Source organism: Apus apus, chromosome 1 (assembly GCF_020740795.1).
Source record: "Apus apus isolate bApuApu2 chromosome 1, bApuApu2.pri.cur, whole genome shotgun sequence".
Lineage (NCBI taxonomy): Eukaryota > Metazoa > Chordata > Aves > Apodiformes > Apodidae > Apus > Apus apus.
In genome coordinates this window covers 124,165,525-124,182,831 of record NC_067282.1, presented here as the reverse complement: position 1 = coordinate 124,182,831, position 17,307 = coordinate 124,165,525, and the positions used below count along the sequence as shown (strand labels likewise).

The 17,307-nt window shown below is 55.3% G+C and overlaps 2 protein-coding genes across 3 annotated transcripts; both read right to left on the bottom strand.

Annotated features, from left to right (window-relative positions):
• Nucleotides 1–1,021: 1,021 nt before the first annotated feature.
• P3H3 (prolyl 3-hydroxylase 3) lies at nucleotides 1,022–10,077 on the bottom strand. 2 transcript variants are annotated; one of them, XM_051639158.1, is made up of 16 exons: nucleotides 9,632–10,077; nucleotides 9,324–9,476; nucleotides 8,472–8,655; nucleotides 8,214–8,345; nucleotides 7,903–8,076; nucleotides 7,211–7,344; nucleotides 6,834–6,923; nucleotides 6,444–6,496; nucleotides 6,197–6,255; nucleotides 4,939–5,063; nucleotides 4,720–4,815; nucleotides 3,598–3,748; nucleotides 3,321–3,438; nucleotides 2,569–2,644; nucleotides 2,006–2,146; nucleotides 1,022–1,721 (listed from the first exon to the last, which is right to left on the bottom strand). In XM_051639158.1, exons 1-16 carry the CDS (start codon nucleotides 10,055–10,057, stop codon nucleotides 1,509–1,511), a joined length of 2,325 nt encoding a protein of 774 aa, XP_051495118.1. In that variant the 5' UTR covers nucleotides 10,058–10,077; the 3' UTR covers nucleotides 1,022–1,508. The 2 variants fall into 2 exon arrangements, with proteins under 2 accessions (XP_051495118.1, XP_051495128.1); XM_051639168.1 differs by lacking the exon at nucleotides 7,903–8,076.
• Nucleotides 10,078–11,094: 1,017 nt separating this feature from the next.
• Nucleotides 11,095–17,018, bottom strand: GPR162 (G protein-coupled receptor 162). Its single transcript, XM_051607915.1, has 5 exons — nucleotides 16,852–17,018; nucleotides 13,884–15,647; nucleotides 12,886–13,075; nucleotides 12,160–12,311; nucleotides 11,095–11,995 (listed from the first exon to the last, which is right to left on the bottom strand). The coding sequence occupies exons 2-5, from the start codon at nucleotides 14,721–14,723 to the stop codon at nucleotides 11,468–11,470; spliced, it is 1,710 nt and encodes a 569-aa protein (XP_051463875.1). The 5' UTR covers nucleotides 14,724–15,647; nucleotides 16,852–17,018; the 3' UTR covers nucleotides 11,095–11,467.
• Nucleotides 17,019–17,307: the final 289 nt, after the last annotated feature.

The window sequence follows — 17,307 nt, the reverse complement described above, 5'->3', positions numbered from 1 at the left end:
GGATTATCTTGGCCTCAATCTCTTTTAATCTCTCCCGCAGCTTTGGCCCAAGCCCTAGATAAATACCTTTTAACGGATCTCATCTGACGTCAGGAGGCCATCAGTCTAATCACCCAAGCCACCTTTGGGCAAAGCAAGCCAGAGGAGTGGACACTGACCTCTCACCCCCCCCACCTGTCCTCGTCGAGCAGGAACCATCCAGCACCCTCACCTAAATCATTGGGATGGATATGTGAGGGAATTGGAGCTGCACACATCAAACTGCCTTCTCCCTGTGACCCTGGGGAGGACAGGAGGCAAAAAGGGTTGCCAGTGCAGGTTTCCCAAGCTTGTATGGTAAGGAATTGCTGGGATTCAGACTGAGGAAAGGCTCCCATTTCCATGGAGCAAGGGCTAACAGCAACGAGGAGCTCACCTACCAACCTCTTACACCATTGGCCCCAAGGATTTCTTCCATCTGAGCTGTAGCTGAGGGCTCCATGTACAACTCTCACCAAGGCCTGTAGATGTCATGACCACAGATTGATCTCTGGCTCTAATGCTTCCCAGGAAAAGGGTCACTGCTCTTTTTCATTCTCCATATCCAACCCATTCAATTCCTGTTTGGCAACAATATAATCCTATCTTGGGACACTAATCCCCTGGGCAGTGACAGCAGATTGTCTTTGTATCAGGGAGGAAAATGATAAACAAAAAACCTCTTCTGCTCCCAGGGGCAATTTGGTGCATGGAGAGGGGGAATAAAAATAAAAGGGCGGGGAAGATACCTTGCTGCAGGGAAATGTGAACACACAGCAGTTTTTCTTCAAGGTACTTCCACCTTTTCCAGGGGTTAGGCATGGCAGAGCTGACTTCCTCTCTTGCTCTCTCTTATGGCAAGTAGCTGGCACCTGGGCATCCACTCTCTTTTCTTCCACTGAGGGCTCAATCTCCTTTCATCACTTATTCATTAAACTTCCATCAGCAATGAGTGTGTATGTCTTCCTCCTGGCATACAGACTCAACCTCCCACCAACATCTCTGTCCAGCATTTCATTTTTATTCCATAGATTCACAGTCCCCCATCTCCCCTCCCCCAGACCAACGGCAAGGTTCTGGAGTCTGCAGGTTCCTAGGAAATTCAGAGGCTTCCATTTTGAGATCCTGAATGTGAGATGGCCCCTGCTGAAACACCCCAAGCCCCTCCTCCACTTGCATTTGGCCTTGGATGACCAAGAAGCTGGTACTGAGAGGAGGCTGGGGTAAAGGGAACTTGCCATCTTACTTCTGAGTGACACAAACATGTTGGTGAGGTGGCGAAGAAAGGTCCAGGTGTCACTGACTTTATTACTCTGTCCTTACTCCCATTTTTCAGCTGTTGGGATGCCACAGAGAAGAAAGCTGCATCCCTCCCCATCACTACATCTCTAGCATGCTAAGACTCTGCTCCAGGTCTCTGTGGTCCCGGTGCCACTGCGACCTGCCAGGCCACAGTGTGTGCCAGTCCTGCCCCCAAGGGCCCTGTGTACTCAGAGCTCATCTCTGGCCCGCAGTTCCTTGGGGTGCTGTGTCCCATCTGAGCCAGGCTTGTGTCTCTGGCTCATGGGCCTGGCTCTGCTGTTGGGAGCAGAAGGCTCTGAGGAGGACCTGCCACGGCCACCAGCCCCCTGACGTTCTTCTCCATCAGTCTGGTCCTGTTCCACAGCCCTCTGCTTCATCAGCTCCTCTGCCTTCACCCGTTCCTGCATCCATGAATACAGAGATGACGTGAAAACCTCCCTGCTAGGGTCTTCATCCTGCTGGCAGGGGCTGAGAAGACATGTCTTTGCCAGAGCCATACAAAGCCACCCTCCAAGACCACTCTCTTGTGGGACCCATCGCAGGCTGGCCCCTCCACCTTGTCAGAGGACAACCCCCAGCTGCTGCCCTAGGCCCTGCCCCATGGGAAAGCCCACAAGTCGTTCTCCAGAGGGAAATGACCTAGCTTGGAAGTACTCACACCCGTTTCTCCAGCATGGTCCTTTACCTGCTCAGCGTGCTCCTGGGAGTGTGTGTACCAGAGAGCAACAGCGCAGCGTCTCCCGCGGCTCACGGCCCACACGCCGTGTGGGTTCTCCTTGCCAGAGCTGAAGGCTACCAGCCTCCCACACTTTGGATGCACCTCAGCCTGCCAGGAGAGAGAGGAGAGACAATGAAGCCAGCAGCCCCTAGCCCTGGGGCACGTGGTGCTTCTACAGAGGTCATACTGCCTCTGGGATAATGGAGCAGAGGAGAACTGCTAGGCATCTGCTGCCAGTCTGTGAGTGAGATAGACCTTGGGGAGGGACAGAAAAACATAGGGACAACCTAGATCACAGGCACCCACAGACTGGATGAACCTGGAACAACTCGGCTGGGAAAGAGTTAACCTCTCCTCTGTCTGGGATTTGTCTCAATTTGCCTTTAGCTGCCCCTATTTGAATGTGCCACAGCACCAGCACTGGATTGTTTTTGGAGTGGTGGGATCCAATAACCAGCTAGTTTCCTCCTGCCCAGATTCAGTCTCACCCTCCATCCTCCCTCCTTTCTTTTGGCCAGTCCCAGACTTACTGTGACAGTCACAGTGTCCATTTCAGTAAAGAAAAGGCCTCCACCCTGGAAGTCATCATTGAGGTAGAGAATGCCACTGTGGACAAAAAGAAAGAGGACACTTGGACGGTGAAGCTCACTCCTCCCAGGTGGTTCTCCACACTTCTCGTGATAGGAGGCAGTGGCCTCTTCTCCCAAGTGAATGACAGGACCAGAGGAAATGGCCTGAAGTTGTGGCAGGGAAGGTTTAGACTGGACATTAGGCATAATTTCCCTACTGAAAGAGTAGTCAGGCACTGGAACAGGCTGCCCAGGGAAGTGGTGGAGTCACTATTCCTGGAGGTGTTCAAGAAATGTGTAGATGTGGCACTTCAGGACATGCTCTACTGGCTGAGGTTGTAAGCTTTTTGTGGGTGTTTTTTGGTGGAGTGTGTGTGGCTACTTGTGTTTGTTTGGGGTTTTTTGTGTTGATGGTTGGACTTGGTGATCTCAGAGGTCCTTTCCAACCATGACGATTCTGTGATTTGGTATCATGGTTCTAGTTTGTGCAGCCACCCAGCCTTGTTCTGTTCTCTGTTAATGCTGGCTGTGAGGAGGGAGGAGGGAGAAAGGGCAGATCTTACCAGCCTAAGGAAGGTGTTTCACACCTCATTCTGAAGCCACTGATGCAGCCTTCTGCCTGATGCCACAGTCCTGGCTGGCTTTGGTTTCTGTAAGCTGAGCTCATCTTCTGATCTCCCCATAATCTAATGCAGGTCCCCTTCTTTTCTCACCTGTAGTCCCTGTAGACATAGGCAGGTGGTTCTCTCCAGCACTCTTGCCCCTCAGGATCCAAGAGACAATTATCAGCATGAACAGGATGACTAAGATCCATGCGACCTTCCTGTTTCTCTGAAAATGACAAAACCAAATATGGGCATTTTCATTTTCAAGAAAGAAGAAGACAGAGAGCAAGGGGCAGAGTGAGAGTTAAAAGGAAGAGAGTCTTCTGGGAACACATGACTGGGACTCTGCAGGATACAGGGACTGACAGGGTGAAAGATTATTTACCATCTACAGCTGTGCGGCACACCAGGTGTGTGAATGAGAAATGAAGTTTCTTTCCAGGAGTAAAATAGGACTCTATGATTTTCCGTGATTTCTCACTGGCCTGCAGAAGTAATTTGGCATCTCTCCAGTCCACGTCCCCATTCTGGGCCAGCTACAAGTGAAAAACAAACCTGCTAGAATATTTATGTATGAAGACGTGCTCAGAAATGATACACGTACACAGTAGAGGAGAAGAGACCTGTGTAGAGCCCTGTGGCCACACAGGTAAGAAAATCACATGATTTCTTATGGAAATGTAAGTCAGGAGTACAAACTGTACAGCACAGCAATTCCTTCCTCCTGCTTAGCACATGAAGCCACTTCTGGAATGCAGCATAATTTTGGGTCCCTCAGTACACAAGGGGACACTAGCAAACTAGAGTGAGTGTTCAGTGAAGGGTCTTAGGAGCACATGGCCTACAAAAAGAGGATGAAGAAGCTGGGTTTCTTCAGCCTCCAGAAGAGAAGGCCAAAGGAGGATCAGGACAGGTCTCCTGTCACCCCAAAGGGGGTTTTAGAGAAGAAGGAGACAGTCTCTTCTCAGAGGGACATGCTGGAAAGACAAGAGTTACAGGCAAAAGATGCAGCAAGGGAAATTTTGGCTAGATATAAAGAAAAATTTAATCCTCCTGAGAGTGGTACAACACTGAAACAGGTGCCCAGAGAGGCCTGGCAAATCTCCACCCTTGGAGATGTTTAGGACTCGCCTGTACAAAGCCTTGAGGGATCTCATCTGACTTTGGAATGAGTCATGCTGTGAGCAGGGGTTCAGACCAGAGATCTCCAGAGGCTCCTTCCACCTTCATTTATTCTCTAATTCAAAGCTAAGGATGTCTGTAAGACTACTGCACAGGAACAAGTAGCAATCCCAAAATCCTTCCTCTCAGGAGAGAATGTACTTGTCAAGCCTCCCTGTACAACACACCCAAACTGACTGTGGAGGAGGAGGGTCAGGAGAGACCACCCATGTGCTTGAGGAAGGTAACACACCTATCCAGAGTGCACTTGACAAGGAAAAATGCTTGGGTGGCAAACACCCTTTCTGAGCAATCAAGAAGGTGGCAGACTCACAGAGCCACTCACCTGCATGGCCTTCAGAACAGTTAACCCTTCAAACCTCTCATGAGGGGTGTGAGGTGACCGCCTTGCCCGGTAGCCATCTCCAGCTTCTCCTGCTGCCTGAAATAGAAGGGTATAGATGACACACCTTAGGCTGCCATCTCTCCTCCATGGAAACACTACTGCCCTACCTACTGAGGAGGAGAGTACACGTACAGGAACTCCTACAAGACCCAGGCTTACCTTTGTCAGCCTGAGAAGGTCCCTACACTCAGATTCTGTCAGCACTCTGTCAAACACAACCCTCTGGGTTCCGTTCATCTGGTGGGAATCCATAGTGACAGCAATACCCTCAAAAGGCAAAGGACCTGTTGAGAAGCAAGTACAGACCGGTATGAGCAAGCTTTGTACAAAAGCCCTCAGACACCAACCCTCAGCCTGGATAAGGAAGTGTAGAAACACTATACATTCTCTGAGAAGACAGGACAGTTCCCCAGAAGTGCCCCTCCCTCACAGACCTGGGCCACTTGCACCCCTCACATGCTTCAGGGGAACCAGAGCAACAGCTGGGGAAGCTGGCCTACACTGAGTGCTTCAGGAGCCAGCAGAAACTTGGGGCTTGCTGGGAGAACAGCAGGGAGATGGGGAAAGTTGCATGGACTGCAGCAGCAGAACAGGTCCAGCCTACTGGGGTGAAGCTCTGGAGAAAAGAAGCAGGCAGGTCAACACCTTCATCAACCCTCCTTTCCATCACCCGTCTTATCCCAGAATTATCTCCAGTGAATTCTTCTACTTCATTCAGCCCCAAAGAGAAGCAATGGGTATTAGTTGGTGATTTGACCTTTTAGTGTTTGGCCTTTTTTCCCTCCCCATATGACCTCTGGATGGTCAAGAATGCCAAAGTACTCAGGCCTTCAGAATGACCTGCTCTCCCATGTGTCACAGCAGAGAACCACTTGGGGTCACTTAAGGCAAAGACTCCAGGACAGAGCCCTGCAAGAGGCTGTGTCCACACACAAGGAGAGGACCAGCCAAAGGGCACAGGACTCCACACTGCAGTCTGCAGCACTCAGCTACAAACCACATGGATGTGTGTTTTTCAGGGAAAGACTTGCCCAAGCCGAATAGTCTGTTTCCAGTTTCCATTTCCCACCCTCGCTCCTTGTCCCCTTCAGAAAAATGTTGTTGGAAGCTGGGCTGGTGGGAGTTGAACCAGGTTTGGTGTAGACACTCCTGCCACACTGAACAGGGATCTGCATGTCCAGAGGCTTGTCTCATATTCAGGCATCACTGCTCTCAGCTTCTCCAGCCACAGTGCTCTTTGAGTTCCCATCCCAGAGATGTAGGCAGCGAGATTTTGCAAGATTATACATGCATCAAAGAGGGAGAAAAGAAACAGTGAGAAGACTTGCTGAGCCATTCAAGTCAGTCTGCATCTACGCTAGCATTCAGGTATCTAAGGATGGAAGAAAGAAGTCCTTCTTTAAGCTGTTTTACTCACCTCTTTCCTCCCTCTCTTCCATATCCAGATTTTCCTGCTTTTGCTTCTCCTGATCCTCTCTTGGGAGTAAGAGGAAAAACACAGACCAGAGCTGTCAGTACACAGAACTATGTCTAACCCTGCTTTGGGGTAGCACTTCATACCCTTCCTGTTCCTGTTTTGCCCGTTCCTCTTGTACCACCAGTCCAATCCCATCCTCTATTTCCAACACTTATATTTCAGTTCTAGTCAACTTGGCCAACCTTACCTGTGTTTCTCCTTTAGGTTTTCAGGAATCAGCTCATCTGGAGTCCAAAGATCCTGCAGAACAAACACAGACAGTTCAGTACACAGCAAACTTCTCCCACATTAGAACATGTCAAACAGCCAGTTTCTTGTGCCCCTTCTCCAGTGTGTATCAAACCAGCGGTTCAGGCCTGCTTCTAACAACAGCCAGACTGGGCTAATGCATATGGTTACAGCAGCAATTTCCAAATAACTTTAGCCCTGGAGCCGTGGAAAAGCCTTAAAAATTCACTTCATAAGGACCTGGAGGTCCTTCTCATCAGCACCTGATCCTTTCTCGATCATGTGCTACTGAAGTGCACTGGCAACTTCCACAGTGAATTCAGGGTAGGAAGATGATACCATTACTTACAGGGTCATTAAAAGCTTCTCCTAGATGCTCCACGGCATAATAAATCAACTTCTTCTCCATCAAAGATCTCTGAACATAGTGTTGAATACTCTAAAGAAGAGAAGAGGGTGACAAACAACCACCCCACAGAAGACAACCCCATCCCTGTCCAGGACAGAAACTCAGCACATGCTGTGCCCTAGGAAAGCCTGGTTCTGTCCTGAAGGGACTCCTCTTTGGTACAGACTATAAAATAAAGTCAGGCTCCAGTTACTTCAGTCCTGGGCTTGGCACACATCTGCAGTGAAACATGTTTTCCTTTTTGTCTCCTGAACTGTGACCCTGCTGTATGGGTCAGGGGAGGGCCAAAAAGAACAGACCTGGGGGGTTGTAAGTACCTCTCTGGCTGTGACAGCCGTGTCCTCTCCCAGTTCTGTGCGATACTGCTTCATTTTCTCCAACACAGGCTCATCCGTGGGATAGAAGAGCAAGTAGGAAGCAGCACATTCAGCAGCTAGCATCTGGTTCCCAACTTGGGTGGGGACAGAACAAACAGACATGTCTCTGAAAGCCTTGATACTAGCAGCAAACATGTATAGGCACCCAGTGCCCCCATCAGCATCTGGCAGTAGGAGGCCTTCCACCAATCCCTGCCTAGTTGGACTACTGCCCAGCAATGGGTAGAGAATATAGAGAATAAGCCCAGTGAAGAATGGGACCCCGTTCAATACTAGTTGGGAGCCCTGGAGAGAGAAAAAAAGGAAGAAGATACTTGGAAGAAGGAGGCTCCCACCTCCCTCCCCCAAGAGACATGATGAGGGGTCTGGAGACTTCTTTGAGAGACAAGTTTTACCAGTGGTCTGACAGATGAAATGAGAGACAGTCAGGCCAGTGTTGGAAGGAGCAGAGGTACCCAAGAGAAGAGCTGAGGGACATGTGAGAGTGACTGGGTGACAGGCTGACCAGTGCCCTGACAGGCCATCAACTCACTGGGGGCAGGCAGAGCTGATTCAGAAGGAACACCACAGCTGAGATGAGATGCATGTGCATGCTCTGATAGGAAGCGGGGGTCTGGTTTGGAGCTACATACTGAAAAGGAGGGTATAAAACACACAGCAGATAGTTGGAGCAAGACTTGAAATGAAGAGTGCTGGAGGAAAGAAGTGGGAACAGCCACACAACACAGAAGCTGCACAAGAAGACTGAAAGGTTCCCACGTGGGATCTCCCTCCCTTGGTGGCCACAGGCTTGAGCAAGAGTGGTTCTGGAAAGAGTCAAGGGGGAGAATTTGGGAGAGAGAGGTAGAGCTTCTCCCCGTGACATGCTGTTCTCCAGGTCCAGAGGCAAAGCAGAAGTGTAGGGGTGCCCCAGCGTCACCCCCTGGGTTGTGGCTCTGCTCACCTTGGTCGTAGGCAAACTGCAGTAAATCAAGATGAGAGGGAATGAAATCTTCCGTGGCAGAAAACCGCCCTGGCTTTGTGGCAATTTCAAGGACACACTGCTGTCTGCACTTCAAAACCTGAATATAATGGGCTGCAAGAGAGAGGAGGAAGAAAGGCAGTAGCTCGAACATCTTCCAGAGAGGAGCAACGTGAAACGGACATCTCCAGTATGGGGAGCATGGCCTTCCCACCCAGCCTGCTGTGCCTCCAACGCTACCTGCAACGGCTTCATACAGGCCAGGCTGCATCTCCTCCTCGTCGTCATCCTCCCGAGGCCCTTCACACAGGGCACGACACTCCTCCAGAGCTGACAGCGCTTCTGAGAGTGACTCCTCCAGCCTGGCCACCGCCTGCACATACTCATCGGCGCTGTAGTGCTGCACCCCAGCCTCGTACGCTTCCTGCGAAGGACAGAGCCAGCTCCCTCACCGGCGTGGATGACACTGATGGATGCCCCGCGACTCGGAGCCGCGCCCAGGGCAGTGCTGACATCTAGGGGCCTGCCTGGCCACGCACGGCCCACCGCGCAGCGACAGCAGCTCTTCCGGATCTAAGCCCCATGTACTGCTCCAGGGGGCCGCAGCCTGCCAGAACTGTCGCCTGAAAGCGTGTCACTTCCTGCAGCCGTTCAAATATACAAGGGGCTTCATAACAAAGACTGAGGGGGACTTCTGACCAGGGCCTGTAGTGACAGGAAGGGGCAACGGTTTTAAACTGAAAGAGGGTAGATTCAGATTGGAGTTCAGGAAGTCATTGGTCATGAAGAGAGCGGTGAGACACTGGAGTACATTGCCCAGACAAGTTCTGGATGTTCTACCATGGGAAGTGTTCAAGGGCAGGTTGGAAGGGGCTCTGACAACCTGGTCTAGCGGAAGGAGCTCCTGCCCACGGCAGGGTGCTGGACCAGACGATCTTTAAAGGTCCCTTCCAACCCAAACCATTCCGTGAGTCAATGCAGGGGGGCCCTGTCTCAAGCCACGGCGCCTGGGTGGGAGCAGACGCGCACCCCAGACGGGTCCCCAGGGTGGCACCAGAGCTGCCGACACCCGGCTCGACACCCAAGCCTCACCCAGTGCGGCGCGGCCTCCAGGTCGCGGAAGCTGTGGGACTTGACCCCCGACATCCGCCGGTACTTCTCGATGTCCTCCCGCATTTGCAGGTGCTGGGGATTGGCGACGAAGAAGGTGTGAGCAGCGGACACGGCCTGGTCCAGCTTCTTCAGCTGCGGAGAGAAGGCAGCAGCACCTCTCACCTCCCTGCGGGGCCCCTCTCCCCCCTCGCCCCGGCGTCTGTGCCGGCGCCCCAGGCCGGCCAGCCCTCGCCCACCGCCTCCTCAGCGCCCGAGCCGCCCCGCTGCTGCCCCCGCCGGGAGCCCACCTGGAAGAAAGCCACCTGCAGGTAGTTGTAGGGCTCCCTCCTCTGGAAGTCCCGCCGGACGGCGCGGCTGGCGCGGTGGGCGGAGGGCGCGGCGCCCAGCCGGCCCCGCAGGCAGTGCTGCAGGCAGTCGGCACGCCGCAGCACCCGGCCGAAGAGGGCGGCCTCCCAGCGCCCGGCCCCCGCCGGCCCGCCGAGGAAGGCGGCCTCCCGCAGGCAGGCGGCGCGGCAGGCGCGGCGGGCCTCCCGCAGCCCCGCGTAGCTCTGCAGGGCGCGCTGCAGCAGCTCGGCCGCCCGGCCCCACTCCCGGGCCACGTAGGCGCGCACGCCGTCCGCGTAGAGCAGGTCGTAGGGCAGCAGGCGGCCCGGCGAGGCGGCGGCGGCGGGGAGGAGGAGGAGGAGGCAGAGCGGCAGCAGAAGGGAGGCCATGGCCGCGCAGGAGGCCGGGGGTCCCGGCAGGCGGCCCGTGGCTGGGCCCACCCAGGGGGCAGGGCCGGACGGGGCCGGGCTGGGGCGGCTCGGCGCGCCGCGGGGGGAGCGGGGGGCCCCCGTCCCCGCCTGGCTGCTGGGAGCTGCCCCCTCGCGGGGGGCTCCGGGGCGCGTCCTCCCCGTGGGACGTGGTCCTCGGTCCAGGCACCCACCCGCACGGTTCGTGCCTTTGCTGCGGTTCAGCCGGACACCTCCGCCGAGACATCTGGTCAGACATCGTGGCTCATCTCTCGGAACCCAGACCAGGGGTGAGACGCGCTGTGACCCCACCGCATGGAGAAGCACTTTGGAGGTGAAAGGCTGCCTGCCTCCCACAGCCCAGCCCTCGCCTGTGGCTGGAAGTACAGCCCGCAGTGGGCAGGGGGAGGCCCGTCTCCCACGCACGGCCTCTGCACCTCCTTTGCAAGAGCTTGGCTTGGGGCAGGCGCCTGCTGCAGACCCCACCGCTCCCAGCTGTGGCAGCGGGGCCATCAGGGGCCTCGCCCCTGGAAGGCTATGTCGGCTTTCCCCAGCCGGTTGTTGTCTGGGTGAGAAGTTTGGGGCTTCGCTTTGGACACACCATTCACACTGGAATCACCAGTTTGCACTGGTGAAATGAGATGTTACCAGTCACGGTCTTACTGGAGAGAGTTAGTTTTCAAGCCTGAGGTTGTCTCAAAGCAATACCTTTTGCTGAGTGATAGTAGATAGCACAGAGGTCACTCCTGCTTAGCTGCAGACAACCTAAGTCTCCCCTGAAATGGACAGGAAAACTGTTCACCCAGTCTCCCATGAGAGCTCCTCTGCGGGCTTTGTTCCCTTCCCTGGGCTGCTTTCCATGTACACTGACAAGAAAGAGACGGAGAGGGAGGAAAGGACCCTCGCACATCCTGCATTTCTCTTCCAGAAGCCTGTGAAGCTTCACTAAATATTGGGCCCACCATTTTGTTTCTATGGAAACAAAATTATTACTAATATGTTATTTCAGAAACAGACGATTGACACTCCAAATATAGAATTTTAATACCATTCTGCACCTGCCTTGTCTCTCAGGGCAGAGCGGATGCGAGGGCGGAGTTCACAAAGGGGCAGGACTGGCGAGGGTGCCAGGGTGACGATGGCAGCGGCAGTGGTAGGTGTGTGTGTAACCTGAGAGCAGGCACAGGCTGTCCATTGAGCTCCCTTCTGCAGGTCTGTCCCACTCCTTTCCAACCCCCCTCCCCCCCGCGGCCAGTGTGGGGAGCCGTGTTTCCCACCTGCTGTTGAGAAAGATGAGAATGCAAGTTAGTGATCGGGTCCCAGGACAAGAGGGAACACTTGAAGTATTATTTAAAAATCGGTGATGGCACTGTATGTTTTTGACGCTGTCTCTCATAGTTTGGGATCCTGGAAGGTCTGTGCCTCACAGGCCTCAAGGGTCCTTTCACACAGCACCTGCTCTCCATCCTGCAGATGCCAGGCTTCGTTGCCAGCCAAGGAGCAGCGCCGCGGCCGGTCGGCGTTCTCCTCCTCCCTGCTGCCAAGGGAGAGGCGGCGATCGCGGCGTGATGCCAGCAGGAGACGGGAGTGCCGTGGGCTGCAGGCTGGGCTGGGCTGTGGTGTCTCATCAATGAAGGTGGTGATCTCATCTCGGAAGAAGCAGGCGCTGGAGCTGGAGGCCCGGGGCAGCAGCCCCGCCTCCAAAAACTGCCGTAGGGTGGTCAGCTCATCTTCTGGGGGCCGCCGGCGGTGCTGGTAGTCATGCAGTTGAGGAAGCAAGAAGCTGGGGCCTCCAGGCTTGTGGGGGGTGGAAATGCGGATGTCATCAGATGAAGACCACTTGTGTAGGAAGGATGGAGCAGAGCGGTGGGCAGAGAAGATATTAGTCTCGTCGTGTGACATTCTGCGGGAGATAGGGACCTGGAAGACGGAGAAGGATGCAGGTGATGTAAGACTTGTAGAGACAGACCAGGAAGGGAGTAGCTGAGGCTTTCTCAGAGCGGAGTCAAGAGGACACCAAGGCGTGGGAGACTGACAGAGAAGCAAGTGGGTTGTGGGGCTGCCCCTGCTAGCTCTTGGCTCACCTGCAGGTAGTGCACCTTGTCCTGGGGCAACAGCATGTGGTGCATGGGTAGCAGCTTGATGTCCCGGGAGTCCCGCTTCACGGCTGCAGCGCCGTTGGCATCAAATCTCACTTTGCAGATCCTGCCATCACCATAATCATCACACACACCATCTGTTGGCAAAGAGAAGAACAGCAGTCAACACTTTTCAGACAGAAGGGGAGTGTTATCAGGGCACCTAGATGCCATCCTAACACTTGTCTGACTTCTGCCGCCCTACTTGCAGCCTTCGAGGCTGATCTCTGCACAAGGACCTTGTCTTTCTACTTGCAGCAGCACTAAAGGACCCAGAGAGTTTCTTCTGTCTTGCCTTTGAATCGCCCACTGCCAGAACCTGGACCTTTGGATCAGTGAGTTGGACGGAGGCCTGGTGTGCCACTTTCATTGTGGTTTGGCAGCTGTGCACATTGTCTCTGCTCTGGCATCTACTGTGAAAGATGTTGCACCAATTCTTCCTGGATGCTAGTGAGTCCTAAGGCAGCAAGTAAGTGGCAAAGCATTCTTCAGAAGAAAAATTCTCATGGTTGCTGAAACTCCAGGCTATAACATAAATCCCACCTAGCCACCCCACAACACAACTCCTAGTGCCATCAGGTCCTTTTCCTGAGGCAGACCCTTCCTTCCCCTGTAGTCTTTTGGGGAGAGGGTTAGTGAAGAAAGATGACTGTGGAGCAGCGAGGGGGTTACCATCATCTCCGTCCTCCTCAGACATGATAGCCACACACTGCTCCCACACGGTGCGGAGATCTGCTCGGTAGCGCTCACAGGACCAGATGAAGGAGGGGAGCAGCAGAGTCTGCACCATGGAGCACCAGAGCACAGCCAGGACCATCCAGGTGGGGGCCGTATCATAGCGCAGGCTAAAAAAGCTCACCACCTTTGAGGTAAAAGAGAAACAGCTCTGAGAAAGAGGACAGAGGTGGGGATCACGGGAGAAGGATAACGGGAGTCAATTCTGGAGTAGAACATACTTTTGTCTGTCAAGGATTTGTCAAGTAATTAACCTGTGCCCCTTTGAAAAACTGTTCCTGGGGTGTTGCCCCAAGTCTGCAGGACTATATTCCAAGCTGTCACATCTCTAATATGAGACCTGGTGTTAGCACCACTTCTTCCCTGTGCTGTGAGCTGGAGCTAAATAGGTGCTAACCAAGGACGTAGCCACTGGAAAAAAAGCTGTGACTAAACCTCTCTGCTCTTAGTGGTTCCCTTTGAGAACTTCCCCAGCTCTCCAGTTTTGCAGAGAATCAACCAGCCAGTCAAAACCTGAGTGCTGACTACAAACATACAAGCAGAAGGAAAAACAAAACTGTCTGCAACGGCATTTAAAGCTGCTGTATCAGTTCTCCCAAAGCAAACTGGAGAAACAGAAATCTTGTTATTTCTACAGAGGCAGATCCTGCTGTAAGTTTGCAGAATAACTTCCTCTCCTCTCAGCCACTTAAAACTTTCACAGGGGTTTTGAGCTGTGTGGTGTGTATTCTCCAGGCTGAGACTTACCTTAAGAAAATGATGCTGTGAAAGGAAAGAATTACTGCCATCTTTTTAAAACTGGCCCTTTCAATAATAGATTCAGCTGTGGCAACTCTGTGGATGCTGGGCAGAAGACAAAGTCTGTCCCCTAAAACTAAAATGGAAATCTAGTTTAACTGCAGACTCTGAAGGGAAAGGGGGATCTGGCTGCTTACCAAGATAGGCACCCCAGTGAGTGTGTCATACAGGAAGACAATAGCGCTGATGAGGTTGGTCATCTGCAAGGATGTCTTGGCTGACTCAGAGCCATCCAGTGAAGACCTCCTTTTGCCGCGTACATCTTCCACTACGATGGCCGGCACATTGAAAGTGGCGTGTGCTGATGAAGAGCAGGACGACGCTTCCTCTGCCCTCTGGTGGCTGCACTGCCGGCGCCTTCTGTGTGCCCACAGGGTCTGGTAGAAAGTGATACCCACGCACACCAAGCCCATGACGATTCCTCCGAGCAGCAGGAGGCTGAAGCAGACACCGAAGCCCAGCCCTATCTTGCTGACGATGAACTGGCAGCCACGAGCATAGTAGCGCTCACCGTTGTTGTGCCAGCCGATGGAGGGCAGGGTGGAGAGGATGAATGACACCATCCAGATACCCATGACGGCGTGCAGGGCCTGCTTCTTGGCGTTGCTCAGCCGGTAGTTGACGGGCCATCTCACCATCCACATCCGGTGGTAGGACAGGGAGGCCACGGTGAAGCAGGTGGCCAGCGCCAGGGTGTAGTACGTGGAGACAAAGACCTTGCAGATGCTTTCGTTCCAGTCGTAGTCAGAGGACTCGCGCCGCAGCTGCACCACAGCATAGGTGGTGAGGGGTACTGCTGCCATCAGGATGTGGGTCCCAGCCAGGAAGCATAGCAGCAGCTCCAGGGGCTTGTGTTTCTGTTGTTTGGCTGTGATGCTAAGGATAATCCAAGAGTTGGCCAACAGGGCTAACATCCCACATGCCAGCCACCAGAGTGAGTTGTTGTGCAAGGTGGACTCTGATTCAGAGTCCCCCATGCTGCCGCCCCTGCTAGGCTGCACCCTGTCCCTGCAGCTTTGTCAGAGGGCGAGTGGCACTCTGCACTGGGGGAGCCACGTCCCTCCTCATCTGCTACTGCTGCTGCTGTGATGTGAAGTGAGGTGTACACACACTGGAGGGGTTCCTCAAGGCACTGCCAGCAGGTCAACTTTGTCTCACTTTCAGTCCTTCCTTTCCCTTGTTTGCTTATATTGCTTTCCCTTGTTCTAACTTTTTATCCTGTTTTTTTCCCTTGTTCTCTTTCTTTTTCTTTCTTCCACCTTCTTTCTCTCTCCTTCTCATGAACGCTTGCCAGTGCTTCTTCCCTCACTTGCTTGGGCTCACCTTTTTTTTTTCCTCCCCATCTATTTCATCCCCCTCCTCCAGTCTTCCCCCAAACAAAAAGCTCTCCTTACTTCACATGCCCACCAGGCACCTTCTGTCTCACGGACCACCTTCTCCTGAGACTGGTGGAGGCCACACACAAACAGGGACTGCTGAGGACTCCAAACAGTTTGGCGGTAGCAGGTGCCTGCTGCCCAGCGTCCTAGCGAATGAGGAGCTAGCCAAGAGTTTCAGAGAAGATGGGAGGCAGGACAAAGTTCCTAAGGAAACCGTGAGGATGGTGCGTACACCACGTGCAGAGTGCCCCCCTCACCAAATGCCACTCTTGTGGCCAGAGGTTCCTGCCAAGGCTTGTCAGAGAGCCATTAGCAGAGAGCGGAGGGTGAGGAAGATTCAGAGGGCTCCCTATCCAAGACCTCAGAGCACCCTACTACATTGTCCTTTTTGCTGTCCTCCAGGGCTCAGCCTGCCCTTTCAAGCTTCCCTGCACAGCGCAGAGCTGGCAAACAATAAGGAGATGGCAGGGAGGGGAAGATCCTTTTCAAAGGTTCCCTTGGAGATTCAGAGCACGAGGTTCACTGTAGAAGACAGAAAAGAGAAAAAGTAATTTAAGATCACCCTATCTCCCCAGATCTCCCTCTCTCCTTGCCCACATAAACACCTTGTCACGATTTAGGCTGTGCAGAGCACTACTGGTGTCCTTCAGGGAAGAGAAGAGCCAGGTTTGCACCAGATCCTGCACACCTCAGGCCGGATTCTGGCCTCCAGCAACTCCTTCCTGTGCTGGTCCTACTAGCTCAGACCCCCTCTCCTGAACTCATCCATAGGGTACACCCGAGCAGTATATTCCAGGAAGGTAGAGGCCAGCTCTGCCCCTTCGCTGGAGCAGATGTAAACTTAACCTTTCTGTGGATGGATCAGTGCCCCCCGACTCTGAGCAAGTGGCTCTGCTCCCACCCTTCCCCTTCTTTCTGCTTCTCCGTAGTTTCTCACCCTCTCTGTAACCACCTGAGGCTTTTCCTCCTTTCCTCCCCACTTGGAGCAGTTTGTTGTGACCAGACTGGCAAGGCTTCCTCTTCTGCCCTGGTTTATCTTTCCCCCCCCAGTGCCATCACTCTTGCAGTTAGGCCTGTGGCCTCTGGAGACAGCTGCGAAGCTAGCCGGCCCTAATAATCCCCCGGGAACGAATTTCCTTGCAGCATCTCCTTCTGCCGTCCTTCCCACCCGCCTTGTTCTGATGGCCCACGCTGTTCCTTCGATGAGAGAGGGAAGGCTCCTGCCTCTTCTGGCTGGGGGGCCCCAGTCTGCTCCAGACCCGCTGTCCTCCTGCTCCCGGGGACGGGAGGGAGCCCCGGAGCTGCTGCAGGATCCCCAGCTGGCCCTGCTCCCGGCCTGGGCCCCCCGCCTCATCCCACCCAGGACAGACTCCCGGGGCCGGTGCCTCCGGGGAAGGCGAGGGCGGAGGGGGCCGAGGGGAAGGTGACCCAGAATAACGGCGGGGAACAGCGCAGGAACGCGGGGTCCCCGCGGCGATGGGGCGGAGATGCGGCCGCCCGGCCGGTCCGGGGCCGAGCTGCGGTGCTGCCCCCGCCGCCCTCTCCCGTCTCCCCCCCCGGCCCGGGCAAACCCGCACACGGCCCGCGGGGCGGTGGGGCCGGGGCCGGGCCGCCCGCAGCCCCGCCGGGGGGCAGCGGCACCGCGCGGCCGGGCAGGGCTGTGCGGGGCTGTGCGGGGAGCGGGGCGGGGGCCGGTGGCGGGGCCGCGGGGACCGGCCGAGCTTACCTCTCTCGCCGGAGCAGGCGCTGCCATGGCGACGGGCGGCCCGCGCGGCTGTGCGCGCCTGGCTCGGCTCGGCTCGGCTCGGCTCGGTTCAGCTCAGCTCGGCCCGGCCCGGCCCTGCCGGCCCCGCCGCCGCAGCGGACGCCGCAGGCAGCCGCCCCGGCCCCGCGCTCCGGCCATCCCTCCGCCGGGCGGGGCGACGGCGGGGGGAGAGGGGCGGGGAGCGCCGGCGGGAGCACCGAGCAGCCGGGGGGCGGGACGGACCGACGGACGGACGGACGGACCGACGGACGGACCGACGGACGGGCGGGCGGGCGGCAGCGGCAGCCACCGCCCAGGCTGCGCCCCTCGCTGCCCGGGAAGGCGCGGGTCCCGCTGCCGGGGGCTGCTGCTGGCGGGCCCCGCACGGCTGCCCCTCCTCCGCAGCCCGCCTGCCCCGCGGGGCGGGGGCTGCCCCGG